The sequence below is a fragment of the Seriola aureovittata genome, chromosome 17 (assembly GCF_021018895.1).
Source record: "Seriola aureovittata isolate HTS-2021-v1 ecotype China chromosome 17, ASM2101889v1, whole genome shotgun sequence".
In the NCBI taxonomy this organism is placed as follows: Eukaryota; Metazoa; Chordata; class Actinopteri; order Carangiformes; family Carangidae; genus Seriola; species Seriola aureovittata.
This window is the reverse complement of record NC_079380.1, coordinates 2,858,231-2,884,599: the sequence shown is the minus strand read 5'-3', so window position 1 is coordinate 2,884,599 and position 26,369 is coordinate 2,858,231. Positions and strand designations below refer to the sequence as shown.

Genomic DNA, 26,369 nt, shown 5'->3' with positions numbered 1-26,369 from the left:
GCACGCGTGTAGGCTATATGTGTATGTGTGTTTATCTGTGTTTGTGTGTATAAGCCCTGGGTTAGTCATTAGTGTAGAGGTGCTAACGGGAAGGAGGAAGCTAGTAGATTGTGAAGCACATTAGTTCAAGAGCCGCTGGAGCAAAGGAACACACACACACACACGCAAACACACACACTCAAACACACACACTCAAACACACACACACACACACGCACACACACACACACACATACACACACAACAAAAACAACAACGGCAATTCCCTGGTTAGCTAATATTTAAGCGATGGACGTGTGGACGTGCAACTTGCTGCTATGTTTTTTCTGCTCTGGTAAATATTCACATGCACACGCACGTTCACACACAAACACGCATGCACGCGCACACACACATACACACACAGACACACACACACACACACACACACACACACACACACACACACAGTAAACCAGGTCTCAGTGAATCCAAGCTGGAAGCACTGATGAGGATCTAAGTTTAAACCTCATTAAGTACCAGAAACCCTGGAGAGAGAGAGAGAGAGAGAGAGAGAGAGAGAGAGAGAGAGAGAGAGAGATGGAGTAGAAGGGATGGTTGGAGAGAGACTGGTGAGATAAAGAATGTGAATACAGAGCTAAAGAAACTGAGATAGAAAGAAAGAAGGACAGAAAGAATGAGACCCTTGAGAAAACAGTAGAACTTCATTAGAAACAAACGCTCCATGTCGTCAGTGAACGTTTTACACACACACACACACACACACACACACACACATATATGTATATATATATATATATATATATATATATATATGTACTGTGAAAATTTGTGAATGGGATGTAATGTGAAGGAGTTATGAATATAATTTTACGAGGAAAAGTTTGTATTTTTCACATTTCTTTCTTTTTCCTGTTATGAAAAATGAAGCGGGCATGTAAAAGTCCAGGGGGCTTGAATACACTGATGGAAGTGTGTATTATATAACTGACTATGGTGGATATGTTTTGCTTGACAGGCTTTGAAAGAAAAATGTACCAAAACATTTATAAAAGGAAACCAACATGTCTTCTTCAAAATTTGAATTGATATCCTCTTTAAGTTGTCACTTAAAGGAACAGTACGGTATTTTGATGCAGAGATACACTGATGTGACGGGTTGGAACATGAAACTTCTGGACACACATCAAACTATTTTAACAAATTTTTCATTGATGAAAATATTTCCCATGAAGAGGGAAGTATTTATGCTCCTAAAACCAAAAAGTCAATGATTTATGCAATTTTTGTTGAGTGTTAACCACACATGAATGTGAGAAATGGTCAGGATGGACATGAAAAAGTGAGGTCGCTCATAGGCGGGCCGTGGTCCAGATCCAGACACTTTCCTCTCTGTGTGTTTTTGAAACTTATTGAGCGTGGTAGGTTGCAGGTTTGCAGAGATCTGGTCCTGAAGCACAGGGAAAAGCAGGGTTACCAGGAAGTCCAAAAACACAGAGCAAAAGACACTAAAGCTAAGGTCGTAGTGTATATACCACAAACTGTGACTGAACGATCTGGTGGAGAAGGAGGAGAACAGCTGGGCTTACATGCTGCTGCAGAGCGTAGAGTTGGCTGGCAGATGAAGATCAGGTGTGCATGGGAACTGGTAGGAGACAGACACACGCAAACACACAGACAGAAATAGAGAACAGAGTGGGGACGAACAAAACACATTAGGGAGGGGGAAACAGCGGGGAAAACAATGGGAGAAAAGGACGAGAGAGGCCTAATCCATCAACATCTGGAACAGATGTTTAAAGTGAAGTCCAAAGTGGTTCCAGTGCTAATAGGAGTATTAGAGGCAGGGCCAGCAGATTCCAGGTACAATACTCTAATAGCACTTCTGCTGCTGATAAATTTTACTTTTGATACTTTAAATACATTTTGTTTATAGTATTTCTGTACTTCCGTCAAGTAAAATTCAAAACATTGACTTGTAATATAATATTTTTACACTGTGGTATTTCTGCTCAAGTTAAACATATAAATTCTTCTCAAAATATGTGCTGATGATGCTCTGCGTCTGCTGCTTAAACATTAACACATTAGCCAAAACATTATCGGTGATTAATGTGTTGATGCTGTGTTAAAATGAAATAAAATGTGTTTTTTGCAGCTTTAAGTGTTTGGGTGGCGGATTGCGCCTCAGTAAACCAACTAGGCTACATCTCCACCACATTCCACTAAGGTCAGCAGCAAAGTGTGTGTGTGTGTTTGTATGTACGCTGAATAGAGACGAGGAGCAGATCAGAAGATGAAAGGATAGAGGGAGTGACAGGGAAGAGAAGAGAGAAACGAGAGGACGTGGAGGAGGGAAAAGAAGCAGGAGACAAGACAGATGTGAGCTCTATCTGTCCATCATGTGTCAGCCATATTTCCCTCATCACTGTGTGTGTGCTCGTGTTTCCATTTGCTCTTTCTGTGTGTGTGTCAGTTTGTGTTTTAAGAGCTTTGTTAAAGGAGGAATGGCCCCAACTGTGGAAAAAAGGAGAGGGCAGGTAAGTGTGTGTGTGTGTGTGTGTGTGTGTGTGTGTGTGTGTGTGTGTTTCGGGGTGACACTGAGGTCCCTCGGTGTCTTTATTGACAGAATATTCCTCTGCTCTTTGCTCTTCCTCACCCCTCTGCTCTGTTCTGTTCTGCTTGTACTGACAGACGAGGGGAGGATGGAGGAATGAAGCGAGGCGAAGAAGAAAGAAAAAGGAAGACAAACATGGTCCAGGATAAACATCAGGTTGTGTCTCTACCCACCACAAATCTTGTCCATGTACATAAAACATTTGCTGAGGTCAATAGAATAGCTTCAGTTCTTAGATTAATGACATCACAACAGTTAAGAGGTCAAAGGTCGACTCTAAACAACATATTATAGCGTCCTGCAGGAATCAGTCCTAAAACCCGGAAATCAGTTAGCATTTTAGCACTTCCTGTTCCCTCGTCCCAAAGTCTATGGGTTTATGAATGTGTTTTTGGTTATATGGCTGAAATAAGGTCTTACGGCATTAAATACATCAGTAAAGGCCCCAGTCATGATTTCTTTAAGCTTTTACCTTTCTTAAAAAAGGGCTGTAGCTAACAAGTGGCTAAATGAGATTACAGCTTTTAGCTTATAGCTTTTACAGCTACAGCTTTAACAAGCTCTGCAGTGCAGCACAAAAACGATGCTCTTTCTTTATTTCCATGTTTTCTACATGGATCATCAGCCGGTGAAGATAAGGACTTTTTGCCAAGGGCATGTAAGATTCAGTCTATTTCTTTTAGCACAATATCATGTTTGAAGACACATTTTCCACCAACTCATGGAGCAAACATTAGCTTGATTCGCTCACTTCAGCAGACAAAACCCGTGGTCTCAGATTAAAGACGAGAAGCTGTTATTGCTCACTTCTGTGTGAAATCCACTGTTGCAAAGATTACTATTAAACTTGAGTGGTTAAATAAATGAGCTACTTTTATCATCACTGCACACTCAGTGAGAAGAGAAAGCTTTATGGAGTTTAGTGAACGGTCAGTTGTGTCTGAAACTGTACAACTATTGCATTACCATGTAATCTTGCTATTTTTTGGTGAATCCAAATTACTGTAATGTCCCATAAAAACATTTAAATGTGATGTCTATGCAATGCTAGACTGTAGTAATTATGGCAGTATAAAGGTTAAGGTTAAAAAGGAAGCACTAACTGTTAATCAGTGAATGAGGAGCCCCTCAAGCTGCCTGGCTGTGGAACAGCTGATGTATTCTTCAGAGATTTCAAAAGATGTGTCATTCCCTTACTGAGGCCACTGTTCCTGGGAACACTCAACGATTCAGATATGATTTTATACCCTTGCCCAAGTCTAGCCAAAAATGTATTGTAGAGGTCTACAGAGAGTTCCCTGGACTTCATGGCCTTGCTTTTTTACTGTCACGCAGTTTGAATTGTTAAATGTCACATACACAGGGGTGTGCTTTCCTAAACTCCAATCTAATTCTAGACACATCTCAGCAAACAGGATGCAGGACTTATGTAGACTTATCCAAGAAGATTCAAAGACGTAATTGCTGTCAAAGATGCTTCTACAAAGTACTGAATTAAGAGTCTTAATATTTTTGTAAGTGAGAGATTTCAGTTTCTAATTTTTAATGAACATATCAGTGTAGACTGATGGGCAAAAATGGCAAATTTATCAATTTAAAATTAAATTTACAACACAATAAATTATGCAAAACTTGAAGGGGTCTGAATAGTTTCTGAAGCGACTGTACATGTAACCTTACTTGGTGTGTTGAAAACCATTATTATACTCAATAAATCCACTTAAATACTAAAAAGAATCTTTTTTCTGATTAATGCTCTACAGGACTTTCAATAAGCCTTTGTTATACCATGTTATTTCTTTTTAGCTGCCACCAAACCATCGTAATGCACAACAGAAACATTTTATCGTCAAGTCGGACTGTTCTGGGTGGCCTGATACTTGATGGCACTCGCCTGGTTGAACATTTTTCCAGCCATCTCAGCATGTGTTTTCAAGGGGGTAAAGGAGATCAGAGAGGCCCCGGGCTGCCTCCTCATGAGCATCGTGACAGTTTTATAGTGACAAGGTGTGGAGGTGAGACAGGATGGAGGTACAGGAGACAGAACATAACCCAAAGAAAACACAGAAAACCACCATTAGAAGAACAAATAAAAGAGACAAGGGTGACAGGGTCGGGCTGGCGGGGGCTTCAATAGAGATGCTATCTGTTTGTCTGTGAGCTGACATTAACATGGACAGGAAAATGTTTAGAGGAACAAGAGAGGAGGAAAATGAGAAAAAAAAGGAAGAAAGGGGAATCAAGGGGGATGGGGTCTAAATTAAATAGGAAAACCAAGCGTTTTCTACTTTTGTTCATAAGAAAAATAAGAAAATTGAATGAAATTTATTGAAGTAAAGAAAAAAAACATAAGAAAAGGAAAGAAGATAAACTGAGGAAACACAGGATAGAGAATGGCAGATAAACTTTAAACTGACCAGGTGAAAGATAGAGATAAATGATGGAGGGAGGATGACAAAGAGGAGGACTGGACAGAGAGAAGAATGGGGGGGGGGGGGGGTGAGACACTGGTAAGTGGAGGTTGAAGTGGAGAGATAACAGTGACCAAGGTACCAGCAGAAAAACACACAATTAATTATCAGAGACAGATATGGAGCCAAATTGAGCCAAATATTTTGTCAGTTTGAAAGACAAAATTGTAAATAGCAAGATAAAATTTCAAATTGTAAGCTTTAAACTTAAAACTTCTCCTGTGTTTTATTTGAAGTGGTGATCATAAGAAGATATGTTTGTTGTTTTAAGAACCAAAAACCATCTCAATGTAGTTTTACATCTCCTCTTTCAGGCTTCTCTCTGGAGCTCTAGTAACAACAGGTTGGTGAGCCAATCAGAAGAGAGGAGGCTCTAAGCCTCTCCTCTGATTGGCTGACTGCTTTCTGAGTGATCCATTAAAAATATAGCAGATTTCAGGTAAACAAACAACCAACCAAACCAAAAGCTGCAAGGTTGGATGGTGGGTCCAGGTCGGCAGGGCTTTGGGCGTGGATGAGAGTGGCGGCTGCATTATTGTGACATCACAAAGTTCCAGAAGTCCTGACGGCTGGTTTTAAGGCTCAGTGTCTGAATACAGGCTGTGTGCATTTCTCTGTGGACTGAGGCTTTGATACTTTCACAGTATTAATATAAAACCTAGACCTGCTTTGTAATCAAACAACACATGGACAGAGACCTTTAGAGTATATGGAGCTTTAACAAATCTATTAATAGCATAAGTATGAAAAAAATGGAATTTCTTTGGAATTTAAATAAATGATTTAAGTCAGTTTCAATCAATCAATACCGGAAACATCTCAGCCAGTGAAACCAGTACAATGTTCTTTTTCTTTTGTCACTTAAATGTGGCAACTCCATCTTTGATATTTTACACAGGTTTTAACAGACGTGTGACAAATTAAAACAAATACCAACATAAAGTGTCTTAGTCATGTGTTGGGTCACCAGAACACTAGAGCGCCATTCTTCCAAATGGGGCAGTAGAGCGGGTCGCCCACTAATCAGAGGTTCGGTGATATGGTTCCCAGCTCCTCCAGTCTGCATTTGAAGCATCCTCGGGCAAGATACTGAAAAATTGATGTATCATCAGTGGGTATGTGTGTGTATTGTAGCAAAACACTATGGCTGCAGTCGAAAAGTTCCTAACTCAGTGAAATGAGCTGAAGTATCTGAGCAGCAGCCATGATGAGAGCAGGTCCAGTTCTCTACGTGATAAGGAAAGGATAGTCAGCGCTTCCTACCTCTTCTCCTTTAGCATAGGAAACACTGGACCTTCCTTTATGAAAGGAAAGGAGATAATGCCGTCCCACAATTCCTTGGTGCAGCAACATTTAAAGTGACGCATCATTGTAGTCTCATCTCAACAGAGCCACATACATGTAGAAACACCAGAGAAACTGGTCTGTGTTTGTGACTCAATCCAGAAATAATGGAAATCCTTGTCTGATCGACTGAAGCCCAAATCCATAAATAAAGATTTCTTCTCTTTAAATCCAGTCAGGAGTCATGAAGAACAAGCAGGTTGAATTTATAGTGAACAATATCATCATCATAATAAAATACTATAGCCTACACATCAATGTTGTTTCACTAAACCCCCTCCCATTGTTTAAAGCACCAAAAATTAATTTTCATCACTTAACAAATGTATAGAAATGTCATTTATTCTGATCTCTTGCTCAGTTCTTTATTTCTATAATTAAATTAAATTACTAACCCTGCTTGTGTATTTCTTTCATGTTGTCTTTTTTCAACATTTAAATCCTTTTTGCTTTGTTTTTGTGGTTAAGAAAGTCCAAATATTTCAAATAAAGTTTGTTAAAAAAAAAAAAGCTTAGTCTAAGTGCAGTCAGAGTCTTTTCCTTCATCCTTATGACGTCTCCTTCACATCTTACCTTGACCTCATGACACTTTCCATTGAGGTTGAGGAGAAGTGGTTAGGAAAGATTATTCTGACTTTTCGAGCTCAGCCTGTTTATGTTGGAAAAAGTTCTGTGTGAATAAATTCATGTGCTTCCATTGTAAAGCCCTTTGAGTGGTTGATAAGACTAGAACCACGCTAGACTGTTTATCAAAAGATGTTCCATCAGGTAATGTTTTGATGATGATGGTGGTGGAGAACGCTGTCATGAGCATGAGAGCCGTCTCACACTGACGTCTATCTCCCACAGATCTAAATGCAGATGTGACTGTAGTTCCTGTTGAAGCAGCAGCCGGTTGAGCAGTCTCTGTGACTGAAGCTCCCGCCACCCGTGACCCAACAATGAACCCTCTTTCAAAGTCACTTAAATCTTTTCCTCTTTCCATCTTGATACAAAATCAGAATCAACTGGGCCTGATCTGCTTTTTTTAAACCTGCCACAGAGCATGATGGGATGTTAATTGCTTTAATTGTACCATGCAGTGCACATGTGTGGAAGCATCTGCATTTCTTATGTGTCTCTGCTCGTTTATTCAGGTTTTGCCTTTAATTTCTCACCCGTCTGTATGATTAGACAGAGGGGAGAGGGAGAGCTACATTTTTTAAACCGCAGATACAATATAGTGACACTGAGGACACAAAGTGACACACACACACACACACACACACACACACACACACACACACACACACACACATACACACACACACTCACACACATTTGTTTTACTGCCTGCCATCAGGGTGTATTGTCCAAACAGCAGGTTGTGTTTTGGATGGCTTACTTGCTAGCTGGAGGGAGACAAATGAACACACACACAATCACACACAAACACACACAAACACAAACATACACATACACACAAACATACACAGCACTTCATCACTGCCTGCGGGATGGGAGCTACAACTGACATCTGCTAAGCCTGATTGTGTGTGTGTGTGTTGTGTGTGGTGTGTGGTGTGTGTGTGTGTGTGGGTAAATGTCTCTATGTAATTAGATTTTCTCCTCTCCATAAACTTGTCTGTCTCCGTCTCTCTGTGTCTCTCCTCTGCCAGGACAATGGATCAGTTCAGTTTGCAGGCTGTTCCTGGACCAGTCACATTTTCTGAGAGGATCACAAATCTTTGTTTGCATCTTCAGATTAAAGGGACAAATAATGGTATAACCAGTGCTAATGCTAATCCGTATCCTTATATGTCCAACCCCAAATGAAAGACTTGGTTTAGTGTAATGTGAGGATTTGATATCTGGTGGCGTGGATCACTCTTGGTAAAAGAAACAGACGGATAGAGACAGATTAATGTTTTAACAACAACAACACTTCCTGTCTCTAAGTCACATGTTGTTAAACCAACCAATCAGAGGCAGTGGGGCTAGAACAGTGATATTACATTTTGGCACTGAAAACAATACAATGGCATTGAAAAAATGGTATTGGAAAAAGCTGTATTAGCACTGAAAGGTTCCACTGAAAAATAAAACACAACAAAGAAAATTCCAATCTTATTATCTTATTTAATTTTGATATTTTTTGTATTATGATGTTTTTCAGTGTCTGTGTTGAAAAACATTGAGCGCTTGATTTATTTACATTCAGAAGCCTGACAGGACCACACATCTAGGCCTCCACAAGTTCACCTGTAACTCCAGATCTGCAGGTGAATCTGCTTCTCTCTGCCGCTGTTTTTACATGGGAAGTTCACTTTTAGTGGACATTATGCTTTTTTGACTGCTGGGGCAAGCGCTGATTGAATGTCACTGTTCTAGCCCCATAAGAGGCTATAACTACATTATAATAACTACACCAAGAGAACAGTACAGGCCTGAATGCTTGACCCCTAGAGTGAGGGGATCTGGTAGCTCCTTTCTGCTGTGGGGGGCTTTTTGTTGACATGGTTTGGCTTTATTTGTCCCTTTACTTGGAGGGGTCACTGGAAATCAATAGCAAATTTTTCTGACTGATCACCTTTAACCTAAGATGAAAGCTTTCTATCCTGATGGACGTGGTCTCTTCCAGGATGAAGATGCCCCCATCCACACAACTGAGTTTACCTGACCTGAAGAACATGTGGCCACTGACTCTGCAGCTGACCTCTGGTGACCTCAGACAGTTGATGGTCCAAGACTTCAAATGAACAATTTCTACAGACTTTTTTTTTTAAAACTATAAAACATCCATACAGCTACAGCTGGTGGTTTAACTGGGGAAAGGAACTTATTTACCTGAAAACTGGTTTAATTCATCAGATACGATCTGATCTGATCTTTGATAATGATGACTAATAAATGACAGAGGCCTGTTTTTCCTCTGCCACAATCCAGTACTTTTTTGCTCTAACCAGCATCTGTCCATCCTCCCACACATCCCACAATGGTTGCCATGGCAACAGAACAGTGGCCTTTGCAAAGTTGCTCAGGCAGAAAACTAGACCTGTTAGACTTGTATGATGCAGTTTTACACTGGAAAAGTAATGGGTTTTTTTTGTCACATTTGCAGTGTCAGTTTTATAATAATGTACAACTGTTTCTACAAAAGCATCTGACAGTGCAATTCATTTTTTTAAGTGTTTTAATAGTTTGTTGTATGACAGGTTTGTATGGAGGACATTAAAGGGATACAACTTGTAAAAAACCCTCGATATGACTGGTTAGCTCTCCAACCAATCAGAGACCTTTTTACATCACATGGCCAATTCGGATTTGAACAAACAGATCCAGTGATTATAACTTACAGTGTCTCTAATCACTGGTTGAATAATAATTAGTAACTTTTTATTGTCTGTATGAATCGGTATGTGTTAAAGAAGTCTATTCTCCTCCTAGAAGTTGTCAGCACCTGACAGAGAGACAAAGCACTGAGGCATGTGGACCCCTCGTTCAAGGCTGAACCATGGCTGCAGTGACTCTGACACTACACCCTCTCTTGCAGGACATAGATTACCATGTCTGACATATGAGGGAATAGTTAGATAACAAGGGGCCTTCCTGAGAAGTGGTTGAAGGAGCCTCTGGATCACTGTCAGGATCAAAAGGATGAAAAGGAATCTGCCTTTTTAGTAGATCAAGTTGATCTACTTAGTTTTATTCAGCACAGCAAGCATAGAACAAAAGAAGACAGTGAAACGTGAAGGATTACAACTGTATAAAATCCCATATAAAGGTAATGTAAACATGTGATTTTGGTTAAAAATGCATAAAAATCCAAAATGTCTGAAAAAATTAAGTGAAAAATGAAAAAGAAAACTAAAAAATATTACATTACCATTCACGGAATAATATCCTTGTTAAGTGCAAAGGACTTATTCTAATAAAACCCTCTCACTAGTTCTAGTAATAATAGAAACATTTGAAACAAAAATCGTCAGCAGAAGATCATAGATATCATACAGAGAAATCAACTGTCAACTGATGTAAGAACTTAAACTATGACCTAAAATATTATCCGTCTTCACCTTCAGCAACTTTTGTTTGGATATAAGGTAATAATGCAAAATGCTGTTTTTTGGCTAACATATTTCTGAGCAAGCTAAGAAGTAAAAAATTATAAAAATGTATTATGATTATAAAGCACAAATATAAAGGTAAATGTTGATATTGAATATAAATGTAAACGAAAACTAAAACAATATTATATTACCATTCACGGAATAATTTTCTTAAGTGCAAAGGTCCACTTCTAATAAAACCCTCTCACTATTTCTTCTAGTAATAATAGAGAAGATTAGAAACAAAAATGCTCTGCAAAAGATTAAAATATATCATACATAGAAATCAACTGTCACCTTTTTTCACCTGCATGCTCAGTTTTTAATCTCAAAGTAAATAAGCAAATCAGAAAGTAAGTAAAGAGTAATTAAAACATTGTCATGTCCAAAATAAAATCATGAAGCACAAAACTTAACAATGGTGTAAAACATTTTGATGAGTAAAATTATAACAACTTATATGATGTAAGAACTTGAACTATACCATGAAAATAATCAATCTTCACCATTTTATGGATGGGTTCTCAAGAGCATCAGCAACTTTTGTATGGATATAAGGTAATAATGCAAAATGCTGTTTTTTGGCTAATGTATATCTGAGCAAGCAAATGATTAGAATATCCTGAATAAAGTTAAGGTAAGACATTAAAGATAAGTAAAACATAATGAGCTTTGAGTTAGCTTTTTCAATAGCGATTTGAGATTGTTCCACACTGTTTATTTCTGAGATAAGGAAGGATAAGCAATTAATATGTATTTTCTGTAAGAAGGTTTCTGGATTTTAAAAATCACTTATTTTGAATTAAATTAAAAAAAGCCATCTTCATCACAAATATCCAGATAGGTCTCCGAATGACCATGGGGGGGTGGATCTCAGCAGTTTTCCTTGTAGGTCTTTGCCAACCACATTGTCAGGTGTCAATATCCCACTGCAAACAGAACACAGATTGATAAATCTTTCACTCAGATCAAATGCTAATCATAATTATGGAAACCGTGAAAGACAAGTGATTTTTTTTCCAGGATCATTTTTCCAAGTTTTATTTTCATCCATATAAACAACCCGAGAGGAAAATGTATTTTTTATTTACTTGTTTTTTTTAACAACCAAAACAGGTTGTTGTCATAGAAGAACAATAACAAGTTTGTATTCGGCAGCTTCTCCAACTTGAATTGAGCTACATTTTTAATCCCACCCACTGAAGCTGACAGCCCTGCAGGTGCCTGGTGCCCTCAGCCTATATTTTTCCATGGTGAGGGTGAGCCTATTGTTCCCTCATCAGTTTGGGCCTCGCGCAAAAAGGCATGAGTCATGACTAGGACATTGTTAACTATTCTCATTCTACAAACTGCTGTTTTATATTAAATGTCATGTTACCTTTGCATTACAGGAGACTGGAGACTTGGTTCCTGTGTGGATCGCTTTTATTCTTGTAGCCCTGGTTGTTGATCCATGCATTAAGGGTGCTGAGATCAGCATTTGTCATGACACCCTTGCCTCGGAGCTGGTCGAACCATTCCTGGACCAAAGCTTTAGAATGATTCTGATAATTTTGTTCAAAACTGTAGAGCCTGGTTTTACTCACTTGCATGTATTTGGAACTATTTAATCTGAATCTGGGCATTGCACCTACAATGATCAGTTTGAAGGTGCCCACAGCATTGTCCTGGCTTATTGTGGCAGCCAGTAAGTCCTGGAAGTTTTGTTTTTTTGTACTTGAAAACTGAAACTGAAAACTTTCAGTTAGAAGTCCAGGGCCATGATGTGATTTCACATTATACATCAGACGGGTATCCAGAAGACGTGAGTCTATTGCCACTTCATGCATGGCTTCAGCTAATTTGCTGCTCTTGTTGAATTTTCTAGCGTCCAATATACTACTCACTGGTGGTTGGTGATGCGCATTAATGAATTGTCCAATGTCAGGCTTGTTTTGGCTGTGTTTTCTCCAATTTGTGTAATATTTTTCTTTTCCAACCTCTTTCTTGAGCACCTCTTTGCGTTCTTGTACAATTTTTTTTGGTATAGCTCCCTCTACCATGAACAACTCCTTTCCTATGATTGCGTCCATCCAATCTTGGATCTTGACGAAGTGCTCCCATTGGTCTGGGCATCTCAGGAGAGCATCAGCCTCCACAGTTCGGAGACGACCTGCTTCCAAGGTAATCTCTTTTTCACCGCCTCTGGGTTCATGCCTCGGGCTAAAGCGTGAAACAGGCAGCTCTTGCCTTCGTTGATTACAATCACTGTCTTATTATTGATGCGCACATTGTAATAGCCCTCTGGGTATTGGGAACTCTTTGGTCTGTAGACCAGTGTCACATTTTGACTGGCAGGTTTAGTGCCTGGGTTCAGCTCCTGCATTTTGGTAAGCTTGCCATGGCTGTCCTCTGTTAGAATGACAACCTTAGTGTCGGTGGTTTCTGACAGCACTCTGATATCCAGAATGTTACCTGATGTCATGGGATTCCTGATCTTTTCAGCTTGTGACAGTGAGTGTTTGACTGACTCTGCTGCAAGTGTATTTTTGTCTCCTGACATGTATGCAGTGTATCTGCTGTTTTGTCCAGCTAGGAGTTCTTCCTCTGTTTTGTCACTCTTTAAGCCAGTTCTTACATAACTGCCTATGACGCCATTTACTCGGTCTTGGGCATAAGAAACAAAGTGACTGGAGAGCTTTTTGTGGAACACTGCTACCAAAGCATCGGCTAATGAAGCACTGATGGTGTCAGCTAAATCCCGCTTGAATTCCTTCAGTGTCTCAGTTTCTGAAGGCGACAGTTTATTCCGCTTCACTTTCTCTGAGAAATCTACATCCTTTTTAAATTTATTCAGCTCTTGATGAAGGTTTGAGAGAAACTTGTTTAAGAGGCTGAGCACTGTACTGATGGCATCTGCTGCCAGTGCCCCCATGTGAATGGCTTGGATGGCTGTCAGTATTGCACTTGTTTTGCCAGAGGTGTCTGATTTAACGCTGTCAAGCACTGTGCTGATGGATGAGTTAAGCTGTTCCTGCCAGCGGAGGTCAGCGTAGAACGGCTGTGATGCAGTGTTGCTTAATTTACTGAAAACGGCCAGAAGTTTGCTCTTTCTCTCCTTGTCCAGCAGGAGATCAGATAACTGTTGTTTATCCTCAAGGTGTGAGAGAATAACAGAGTCTACTACTGCAGCCAAGGGCTCTTTTTCCATGTTGGATTTCACATCATCTACAATTCCCTTTCTCACTTCATTCTTTATGCCAGTTAGTATTTCATTCAGTAATGCATTTTCTGCCTTCCCCAATCCATAGGTAATGAGTTCTTCTGCCATTTCTTTTGCACTGTGTTTCACTGCATTCTTCATATTGGTTTTTGCAACAACACTGAGGCCATTTTTAGCCTGTGTGGAGAGAACCTTTGGCATCAACTTCAGTTGTTTGCCAAATGCATTAATCAACACCTTAGAGGCTTTGAAGCCTTTTGCAATCACCTTTCCAACTCCAAACCCAATGAGAGATAAGCCAATAGAAATGGCTTTATCTATAGCCCATGATTTCCAACTGAAATTTCCTGTCACCATGGACTCGATGCCGGTGATGCAGTCTGATATCCCTTCAGTGATCAGACCAAAACCAACTTGAACTAATATTCCACAAGTAAACGCAGTGATCAGTGCCCCTCCAATAATCTGCAGAACTCCGAGACAGAGCACCAGCAGACCTTCCCATGGGAAACGAGGTTCTTCTTCGACAGAAAAGATGTATTTCAGGCCTCGACTGTACAGATTGTAGGCCTCCACTTGGAGATCTTCATTGGCGCCTGACACCAGGGAGAACATTGGTGATTTACTGGCTTTTGCATCCCTCTCTTTGTCTTTTATCTCCTCCAGCTTTTTGATAGCCTCACTAATGTTTTCGTCAAAGTAACTGAACATGTTGCACTTGGCTGTTAACTGTTTTTCGAGGCTGGTTGGGTTGAGTTGACGGTTGGTCGCAGAGGACATTTTTACAAACTGCAGGCAGAGAACGCACTCCTCACTCAGGTACTTCAGAGACTCCTGTGCTTTCCTGAGATCATCTCTAGCCCTAGTGAGGTAATCTCCCCTCTGCTGCTTTATAGTGCAGTATGCATGACTGTAAAAAGCTATGGCTGCCCAACTTTCATCTTGTTCCATAGCTTTTTCAAATAGACTCATGCTGCGACCCCATTGGTTTTGATCCAGTGTGATATTCCCAAACTTGATGTAGTGGTAAATGCTGGAACATGGTGAAGTCTGACGGTAAGACTGTCTTTTTGCCAGTGACAAATCAGCTTTTAAGCATTTTTGCAAGTTATATCTTTTCAACTGGTCAATTTCATCTGATTTAGTTTGCAACCACATCCCCCAGAACTCATTCATGATGCCAACAACAGTGCCTCGTTCATCTCCATCTGTGTTCCTGTAAATATACTGCAGGGTCCTGCAGTACTCTGAAAACAGGTCCTCTCGCAGTTTCATCTCAGTGACATCGTTCATCATGTCATTCATCCTTTCTGCTGAGAGTCTATCCCTAGTTTCCTTTGCCTCCTCCAGAGAAGACACTGTTCTGAAGCACTCCTGCAGACAATCAGTGGTCATGATCACCTGCGCAGATCCAGGTTTACCTTTGCGTGCAGTTCGGCCAAATGCCTGGAGCTCCACTCTCGTGTTCTCGGAAAGGAAGGAGAGGATCACAAATAATCCCCCATTGTTGTTCACCTTTTTGGAGACTTTTATGTCTGTGCCACGCCCAGCAAGGTTTGTGGCAACAATGACATCACCAGGATCCAATGTCTTCTCTATTTTGCTCAAACTATCTTTGTCACTGCGGCTGTAGAGAATGATTTCACCTGGGATGATGCTTTTCAGCTCTTCATAGATATCTTTGGCTGTGTTGATGGTTTCACAGATCACCAAGGCTGCTCTTCCCTCTCTGTATGAATTTGGGGTAATTTGAGCCATAACCACATCTTTTATTTCAGATTTCCACTCTGCAGTTGAAGTCTTAAGAGTACCTTTGACCTCAAATAATTTCCTCCGGTTGAAAGTCGGCATTTTGCAGGCCGAGAGATTTGGATATAGGTCCTGCAAGAACAGCATGTCTTTTTCACTTCCAAGTGTCCCTGTGGTTCCATATATTTTCCAATGGTATTTTTCAAAAAAGGAAATGTTAGAAATGTAGTTTGTCACTGTTGAAATGGTGCTCAGTTTGATTTGGTGTTTAATCTCAAGAAACTGCTGAAGACCATCACCCCACCTCTTACCCAGTTCTACAATACCAGTGGATCTGAAGTCCACTGGACAGACGCTCTCGTTTTCTACAACGTACTCCTGTCCTTGCCTCAGCTTAATTGCCAGAAAGGCATTCTGAACCCACACTGACAGTTTCTTCTCTATCAGATTTCTCAGGAACCCAGGGATGCTGATTTTGTCTTTATTGTTTGTGCAAGGTGTGTACTGAATCCTCTCTGAGATGAATCCTGCAATGGGTTTGATAAGAATGTCCTCAGAGTCAGAGAGAGGACAACACAAGCCTTCCTCCAAAACAAGAAACTTGAGGTCTGGAATGTCCTGGTTGTTGGATGGACTGGCCTTTCTCAGACAGAGCAATCCATTGTCGTCTAGAGTGTACACAGTGAAACCATAGGGGACATAGTGCTCAGTTTTGTGGAAAAAATCTACCACGGCATCTTGACTCACAGTTTTCAGTTTCCTGAGTGCTTCATCTTTTTCACTTTTATAGAAATCCACTGCAAATCCTTCTGGCACAATCTTTAATTCCTCAGCAATACATAAAACATCCATGGGGTCATCAATTCCTTCTGTGTCAATTGAGTCAAATATGGCCTTGAAGAATGAAGCAGGGGGACCTTGTACGAATGTCTGGTGTCCTGTTGACAGGAAGCCGTACTGGCTGACATGGCCCCAGATCATGGCCAGAATAATGTTCAGGTGCTGCATGGAGACCATGGGGCTGGAGAGGTAGGTCAGCTGCACTCCATTATCCAGCAGCAGCGAGTCCACCTCATCGATTATGATGCACTGGTAGCTGCGATCGGTCCTCACGCCCTTCATCTCAAATATCTGGCGAAGGTGATCTGCAGCAAAGGCATCGATTGTCCCATAGACCACGTCCTTCTGGTAGCACTCTTTTCTACCTTTATCTTCGGTTTTATTTGTGTTTGAGTCGACTGTTAGGTGAAGGTATTTGTAGAAGTCGGTCCACTCTTCTGCATCTCTTTGACATAACACAGAGGAGCTGGACACCACATCTACTTTTTCTCCCTGGAGCGCATGCAGCGCTGCAAACATTGCTATGACACAAGACTTCCCCTCTCCAGTTCCCATCTCCAGGAGCTTTCCAGTGTCAGACATGGCCAAGAGGCACCAGCTTATCATCTGAGTGGCTCTGGGCCACCACTTTCCTTCAGCCTTGTGCAAGTGTACAGCATTGCATAAGACTGCCAGGATCTCCTGAAGGTCTTCTATGTCTGTACTATGACTTAGATTCCTTGCTTGCTGCACATCCGTGTGGTTTTTAATTTCACCAGATTCAATCAGGTTCTTAACAGTCTTTACTATATAGTATGATTTCTCCAGTGTTTGCTCATCAATATTTTTCATGTGCCGTATTTCATCAAAAAGACAGTCAGTGCTTTTTTCTGCCTCATCTCTGAAGCTTTTTTCTAAAAGTTGGATCAGATTCTCGGTTTCAGATGAGTTCAAGAGCTCAAGGAGAGACCGATTCTTCTCATCTGTCCACTTAGAAGAAATCTGATATGTTCCTATCAGGTGTAAAATCTTCATGATTGAAACACAGTCTTTGTCATGATGGTGGTCAGTTAATGCTTCAAGGAGGTTTAAAGCTTCTCTTGGTAGCCAAAGTTGTTGTGCTACAGTGTTTGACATCATCTGGAAGAGTTCTTTGGTTTGTTCCTTTGAGGATTGGCATTGCACTACACAGGCAAATAAACTCTCCCAGAACAACTGGCCTCCCAGAGATGCCTTGTTTATCTCACTGTCTGTTTCCCCAGTAAACTCTTGAAGGAGATTCTCAAGAACGGTCAGAATGTAGACCTCGTTGGAAGGCAGTTCTTTACCAGAACATTTTTGTAAGATGGTTATGATTTTACTGTCCGCGTCTGTGTGTTTGTTTAGGTTATTGTGGAGCACCTGAAAAAGAGCCTTAATAAACCTGTGTCTCAGTTCCATATCCTCACTGTGAAAATTACCCAAGAGGGTTTGCAGGATCTCTGCAGCAAATACCAAGGTGTCGTTTTGCTTGAGCCTTGAGAGATCCAGATTATGAGAAGCACTGAGACGATCGTCTTCAATGATAAACCCTCGGCTAAGGTGTGGATTCCCTGTTTCCATCACCTCTAAGCCATATTGGAAGTAATCAGAGACAAAGTCATCCATGGTCCCGTACACAATGTCTGCTTCATAGACATCTCTGTGTGATGCATTGGTTTTTTTCATGTTTGTGTTGAGAGAAATCCCGAGATGCTTGTAGAAGTCAGACCACTCCTTAGCTTGCTCGTCAGACCTCAGCACAATGTCCACTTTGTTTCCCATGCAGACTTGTGTGGCTGCAAACATGGCTGTGACACATGGGTCCTCTTCCACACTGACCAATGCTAATGGCACGCTCTTCTCAGTCAGTACCAACACACACCACCTCAGCATCTGCTGCACTGTGGGCCACCAGCCTTTTGTGTCAGAAACTGTTTTACAGAGCTGACACAAAGAGTTTTGGATGTCATCTGCATTCAGGTTTGCACATTTAAAGGAGTCTTTCATGAATGGTTTATCTTTTGGGGCATTTTCTGAATATTGCAGGACGCCAGTTGTGATGATTTTTATCATATCGACGACAGAATCCTCCAAATTCCTGAACCCTTGTAATTCTGCTAGAGCTGAATCTAGACCATGCTCATCTTGCTTTCTGAGAATCTTTTGAAAATCAAGTTGGATTCTCTCAGGTCCAATGAAGTCCAGAACCTGAATGAGAGAGTGTCCGGAGTCATCTGTCCAGTCAGGTGATACGTCATACACTTGTATCAACGTGAGCACTTGAGTTATTGGAGCATCCTTTGTATATTTCTCTGACAGCATTTTGAGCAGAGTCACTGCTTCTGTTGGTGTCCATTGGTTTATTTGCACAAGTCTGAGGAGCATTTCAGTGGATTCTGAGTGGCTTTCTTTGCCATTTAGATCTTCGAGTGTGAAAAGGAGAAGCTTCAAGCTCTGGATTTCCATATTTAAAATGGACATGGAGGCTCTTCCAACCACAGTCTGTAGCGATGATGTGAGTGTGCCGAGAAATCCTGTAAGAAAGAGATTCTCAGTGGAAAGGTTCCCCTCGGCCCATCGTTTGGCTATGAGAGCTGCATCTGGCTCACAGCCGCCACGGTCAGTAAAGAAGTGCATCAGATTCAGGTGCAGGGCTTGAGTCAGCAGGAAACTCTCAGAAACATTGCATGCTGATTGGCTGACGGACCCCACCAGGGACTGCACATGATTGGAGATGCTGTGCAGGGAAAGTCCCTCAGACATATCCAGAGACAGGACACACAGCTCTGTGATGAACACTTGTGTGTGCTGCAGAGTGCTGAGGGATGGAGGAGCACTGACCCATTCATCAAACAGGAGTTCGTCCAGTGCTGAAAGGATGCTCTCCAGCTGATCAGCAGTCAGCTGAGCGAGACTGAGGCTTGGAATAGGGATGCTGCATTTTAATGAGAGGGTTTCTAGAAGCTCATCACTGTCTGATTCGTAGTTTGCATCAAACTCATCCAGATGGCTTATCAGAACATGTTGCTTGGACTTGTGTTCTTCCGTAATGTCTCTGCTCATTTGATTCTCGTGCTGCTCTTGAGCTCGCTGTTGTGATTCTTCGAGTCTTTGATTCAGTTCTTCACATCTCCTCTCCTCCTCTCTTCTCCTCTCCGCCTCTTTCCTTCTCTCTTCTTCATCTCTGCTCGGTTTATAAAAACAATTGTTACACTTGTATGAAGTATTGCTGCCTACCGGTCTGAAGTATTCTCCTCCATTGAAAACATGTACACGCTTCCCGTAAATAGTAGTTTGGTATAAATCTGAGAAGGAGATGCATGGGGGCAGGACTTTATCACACTTGATGCATCTGAGCTGGTCGCCCATGTTACTTTCTGATGGTGCGTTCCCCATTTTTAATGAGTTCTTCAGTAGCTAAGCAGTGATGTTCAAGTGCAACCTGGGCTTTCCTGAAAGATAGAAAATACAAAGATTTAATGATGTACAACAACAATTTCATTTTTTTTTTTTATAAAACATATTAATTTGGTAAGCCTTTGATTTAAAGGCCATTAAATATGTAGTAATTATGTAGTGTGAAGAAATTGCCAAGTAAAATCAGTAAAATCAGTATAATGACAAGTTGTAGTAGTATAATTACTGTAAAATATTTGGTCTTTACAGATTAAAATTGAAGCAGAATAAAGAGGGTTGGTCAGTAATTATATGGATTTGTTTGTAAGTAATATAGCGCATAGACAGGGTAAGACAGGTGGGTCATCACTAATGCATCAGAAGATAACGTGTTTGTGAGTATTACTATATAAATAAATTTCTTCACATTACTACATAATTACTAAGTAATTACTATATAATTACTATGTAAGATGATGAGGCTTGGTGAGCAGTTACAACAAAAGCATGAAGAACTAGAATTACTGCCTTATGCTTGTCTGCCTCCTCCACTCACACTAGTTTCAGGTTAAATCCCTGTTTACCCAGAGTCATAGAAAATATTAAGCATTTGTGTGAAATTCTGTCATAATTGCTGTGTGAAGTCTTGAGTTATGGCCAAAAGGTGTTTTGTGCTGTCACACTGTCGCTGACCGTCGAAGGCATAAAAATGTGAAGAAATACAAGCAGTATTGCTACTGTGAGCCATGCACCCTTGGACTATTTACTTTAGAAACACAATGCAGGTAGGGCTTAATATGAGCCAAAAAGTAAAACGAAGGCAGAACTGCAAAAGTTAAGGAAAACATGTCTAAGTCCAAAATGTGGCAGAAAGTAAGTAACTTTCCTCCAATCAGCTTCTTTCTGCTTTGTTTGAAGCTGATTTTGACTGTACTCAGTACAGTGAGATTCTCTTCAGGTTGGACACGGTCAGTGTCACTCAAAACACAAAAACTGAAACACAAGTTACAATGGCCGCAACATGAGTGAACTTCAGTTTACCTCTCTCTATATGGGCAGGACATCGTTCACACAGTTTTCCTCAGGAACATTTAATCTAACAATAAGAACTATTTCTATCTATCGTTAGCACTGTTTCCTTAGTGCTAACGTTATCTTTATCCTTACATCTGATTGTCTCGTATATCAACCAGGGCCGATGCCATAGCATCTGATCTGACCCAAAAGAGATTTGCAATGCAAACTGATCAGTGAGGCTTGGGTAAAAATCTGAACATCTAGACAAGGTAAAATATCTAGATAATGAGGTTCGGGGAGCAGTTACAAGAAAATATTGAAGGACAATAGCAAGAAGGAATGTGCCGGAAATCAAAGCCAAGTTTTGGGTGTGACTTTTTTAAGAAGTGGATATTCCAAAAGTGTAACTTTCCTCCAGTGAGCTTCCTTCTTCTTTGTTTGAGGCTGATTTTGAGTTCACTCAGTATTTAGGGAGATTTCTGATAATATAGATTTGATACCTAACATCTTTGGCAGAGATGGTCTCATCTCACTCTGAGCCTACAACAAACAAAAAGGCCAAAATACTGAATCAGCCTGTTGCAAAGAATGTCTTCTCCAATTCCAAAAAAGGTAACACTTAAATTGTATTACTGTGGCCCCAAAGATGTGTTGAGAAACCTTAGGTACACCTAAATGAAAAAGTTAAGTGCACCAGTGCCGCAACCAATGTAAAAAGTTAGTCTGCAGGATTCAGGGGTGGAAGTAATGAATTACATGAATTTACTGTTGTTATTGTAACAAACTTGATATTTTTTTCTGACTTTAAAGAATTTTCTGAGAAAAAAGTCAGAATTCAAAAATGTTTTTTTTTTGCATGTGGCCCTAATCCTCTTCCATTCATATGTTACTGGTATCACCATGTTTCTTACCCCTCCTCTTCCCCCTTTTAAATCTAACACAGTAATGTTTACTCAGAGTACATTATAACTGACATACTTTGAACTTGTATCTGAGTACATTTTTACACAAGTAACTTTACTTGTGCTTGAGTGCAACAGTACTCTTTCCAGCCCTGGCAGCCCTGTCCTCACTGTTAATAGTTGAATTTGATCTGTTTTTGTGTGGTAGGAAAACAGCACATTCACGTATAAACAAAGTCTGACATCAACAATGGCCTGCATCATGCTGTGTACCGTGTCACATATAGAAAATCCTGGCACAATAAATAACACAACAAATCAATGATGCTTGTTTTTTTTTTTTTTTTTTTTTTTTTACAAAAGTTTGAACAGTTTAAAAAGCAGGATACTCAAAAGATGTTCGGAAAATCAACTCACCGGACTTCAGCATGACAGGCTGTCAGAACTGTCAGAGGCTTTGGTCTGACAACAGGTGCCTGGTACTTCTGAAGAACAAGATACGCAGCCTTATATCTTTATTCAGACGCTGTCAACAAGTCCAAACACACACAGGGACTTTGTTTATCACTATCTGTGCTGGCTCCTTTTACTTAGGGATCAGTTAAACCTGTTTCCCTGAAATGATGCCATGGCAGAATTAATATCCTCACCCATACTCTGATATTAAGTCATTTGTTTGTCATTTCAAAACACTGCTATTCTAAATGCCACATGGACCAGTTGGGCAATAACATGCCTCCTGGCCCAACACCTAACCTAGGGCGTAAGCACGAAGATACAGTTTGACAATGACAATGGAAGCAGCAGCGAGAGGGAGAAGTGGAGGGAATGTTTCCAAATGTGGAAACATTTGGGATAATGGAAGAATACAACTCAACAATATATATAACATAGGTTTAGTTGTTTTTAGACATTTTCATGTGGAAAAGTTACAGATTATAACCAACTAAATGTATCATTGTGACACCAAAGGTGTGGTGAAAAGTTTCAGGTGCGCCTAAATGAAAAGTGATCAACATCAAACACGAATCAAGTCCACACATGTTCAGGAACTTTGTTTATCATTATCTGTGCTGGCCCCTTTTCCTTAGGGATCAGTTAAACCTGTTTCCCTGAAATGATGCAATGGCAGAATTATAACCATGTCTGTCTAAGTTCATTTTATTCATCAAGACAGAACAGAATGAATATCTTCATCCATAACTGTAATATGTACTGCTCCCAGCATCAGACCCTGACCACCTGTTTGACACTAACTCACCATAAGTGTGTGTCACTGCTCAGGAGACTTGATTGAGATTGAGGTTTGGTGATATGTTTACTGTATGTTGTATTGATGTTGATACTCAGAAGGTGAATACAGTTTTTCTCAGTCACTTTGATGCAATTCACTCATCAGAAACATCATTCTCATAACTCTTCATGCAGTTCTCAGAACAGTTAATAACACTAAATCAGCCCTGCAAAAGCCTCTTAAACAATCAAAACCTTGTTCACATTTGTTGAAACATGCAAAGTCAGTCTATCATTTCAATATTGTCACCAATGAATTAAAACTTTTCATCAGTGCTAGACTGCTGAGACACGACTCCTTCCAGTACTTTAGAAAAGAAATGAAGCTGGTAGTTATCTAGAAATCCTGGATCAAGGTTTGGTTTCTTAGGTAAAGGTTTAACCGTAGCAGTTTTAAAGCTAGTGGCGACAGTGCCAGTGATAAATTACTGTACTATGACAATGCACAATTTCAAATACATAAATAACTACATCGATCTATCGTGTATAATTCATAAACATACAGCCTGCACATTTAAAGAAAATTTTTTTTTCTAGCTTAGGAAAAAATAGTATTTGATAATGATTTAATTTGATAGTCAAATCTGATGTAAATATAATGACTCATTTGCTTTGCTGGTAACAGCTGCAGGCTTGGCTCATGTATATCAATCATGCTGTTAAGCACAACCTAAAATATAACAGGCTATATTTTTGTTACCCATAACATTTTTGTTATCTTGGCTTATACGCAAAATTATCATTATATGTTGAAAGAGACCCTTTCTTTCTTGCATTGGCTCAATAGTTTACAGTTTTTTTCGATTGCATAAACACTAAAATCAAAAGTATTACACAATTACACAGCCATCAGGTGCGCAAACACATAACTGCTTAATTGTAGACACACCAATCAGGTTTAAGCTCTATAAACATGCAGCACCTGAGTTCACCTGTCTTCAACCAAAATGGAAGGAGTCAGAAGAAGAGGAGTGAGGGTGAGAGGGGCAATCCATGGCGGAGGAAAATGAGGTAGAGGAAGAGGAAGAGGTGGAGGCCGTGCCAGAGGTACAGGCCGAGGTAGAGGAAGAGGAAGAGGAAGACCCGAAGCAGGAGGAGAACGTGCTCAAAGAAGAAGAGGACCAAATTTATCAAATGAAATTCGCGTAACACTAGTTGACCATGTTGTGAACCGTGGATTGACGCTGAGGGAGGCTGGACTAAGAGTTCAGCCAAATCTTAGCAGATACACAGTGGCATCTGTCATTAGGACATTTCGACAAGAAAATAGGTAAAAAAAAATCAGTCTACAGTTACAGTAATCAGCTGCTTATTGTATGCACCATATCAGCACTTTTGATACCCCTTCCTGTGACATTTTACAGTAGGTTACATGTATTTTTTTGTACATAGGATTGAGGGTCGAGAACGACAAGGAGGAAGGGCGCCCATATTCACACAAGAACAAGAGAGAGAGAGCTCATAAACATGGTTCTGGCCAATAATGCTATCAGGCTCAGAGAAATTCAAGCCAACATTATCGGTGACCATGACACTTTCAATAATGACCATCAGGTCTCTCTGTGAACACTGGCACACATCCTGAAAAGACATCAGGTTCAAATGAAACAACTTTATCGAGTTCCTTTTGAGCGGAATACAGAGAGGGTCAAACAGCTGCGGCATGAGCATGTGGAAGTACAGTATGTATTGTTCACTGTGATTTTTACATGTAAATTTACTCTATACTAGATCTATGCTGAACTACACAATCTTGTCTTTCACTGTATTTCAGAGAGTTTTACAGATGGATGCTGAGGAAATCCTGCATGAGTTCATATACATAGATGAGGCAGGGTTTAACCTCACAAAAGCAAGAAGGAGAGGCAGAAATATCATTGGCCACAGCGCTATGATCAGTGTCCCAGGGCAACATGGGGGTAACATCACCCTTTGCGCTGCCATTACACAGAATGGGGTCCTCCTCCGTCATGCCAACATGGGCCCTTACAACACACCTCACATTCTCACAGTGTTGGACCGATTGCACAACATCGTCACAGCAGTAAACCAAATGCACCAGATGCAACACATTGTCATCTGGGACAATGTGTCAATGTGACAACACCATCCACAGTTTACAGTACTCTACCTTCCACCATACTCTCTGTTTCTAACCCCAATGGAAGAGTTTTTCTCTGCATGGTGGTGGAGGGTTGACGACCTCCGGCCCCAGGCTCAGGTACCCCTCATTCAGGCCATGGAGGAGCCTGTGGCCAAGTCAACACCGCAGCTGTGCAAGGATGGATTCGACATTCAAGACGGTTCTTCCCACGTTGTCTTGCCAATGAGGATATCGCCTGTGATGGTGATGAAATTCTCTGGCCAGATCCAGCTAGGTGAAGAGATAATGTCTCGTATTTTCTGTACTGTATTGTACTGTCAGATTTTTTTTGTTGTTGTGATTCTCCATGTTGACATGTTGACTTTGGGTGTATGGGGAGAAATAAATGATATTTTCATCAGTCTGCAGCATTGGTCTTGTGTAGTGTTTGGTGAATTTATTGTATAGTTGCACTTCCTCTGTGTACTTCACCTACAGTGCCCTAATCACTGAGAAGTATAATTGCTAAAAGTGTTTCAGGTTCAGCACAGCAGTGTGTAACTGGTTCAAACAGAATTAAGTCATATGAAATGTGTGTTTCATATGCTAACAAAATATAGTTTTTATAAATTAGTGTTTAGTTTTTACAAGAGTGTTTCATTTTGCTAAGGATCTGAGGTGTTCTGCTAATTGTGTGTAGAGTTTTGAAAAACCAGGCCCTGATTTCCAAATTGTGCTTAAAGCAATCAAAAAAAACTGTAACGCATTAAAGTGATAGTTGGGGTAATTTGACATGGGGTTTTGTGAGGGACTGATCTACAGTCAGTGTGTTACCTGCAGTAGATTCACATCAGTTTAGAGAAGCAGCAGGAGCACCGGCACAATAGCTGCATGATGAGCTGCTTTGGATAGGTTCATCTGCAAAAACGTATTTTAGCCACCTTAAAGAATATAATTACTGCCTCACAGTTTCTCTTGTCTGCCATTCAGACTAATACCACTACTTTCAGATTGCATCCCTGTTTATCCACTAACCATTTGTACAAAATTTTGTCATAACTGCCGTGTGAAGCCTAGAGTAATGGCTTAAAGTGTTTTGTGAGGTCACCGTGACCTTGGCCTTTGACCACCAAAGTCTAATCAGTTTGTACTTGAGTCCAAGTGAATGTTTGTGCCAAATATGAAGGGATTCCCTTGAGGAATTCTTGAGATATTGCGTTCACAAGGCCAAAACCACATTTTGCGAGGTCACTGTGACCTTGACCTTTGACCTTTAGCAACCAAAATCTACTCAGTTCATTCTTGAGTCCAGGTGACCGTTTTTACCAAATTTAAAGAAATTTCCTGAAGGTGTTACAGAGATATTG

At 40.5% G+C, this 26,369-nt stretch overlaps 1 protein-coding gene across 1 annotated transcript; it reads right to left on the bottom strand.

Moving 5' to 3' along the window:
• Positions 1-10,087: 10,087 nt before the first annotated feature.
• LOC130184561 (uncharacterized) lies at positions 10,088-22,129 on the bottom strand. Its single transcript, XM_056400524.1, has 3 exons — positions 22,044-22,129; positions 11,899-19,763; positions 10,088-11,449 (listed from the first exon to the last, which is right to left on the bottom strand). The coding sequence occupies exon 2, from the start codon at positions 19,705-19,707 to the stop codon at positions 12,637-12,639; it is 7,071 nt and encodes a 2,356-aa protein (XP_056256499.1). The 5' UTR covers positions 19,708-19,763; positions 22,044-22,129; the 3' UTR covers positions 10,088-11,449; positions 11,899-12,636.
• Positions 22,130-26,369: the final 4,240 nt, after the last annotated feature.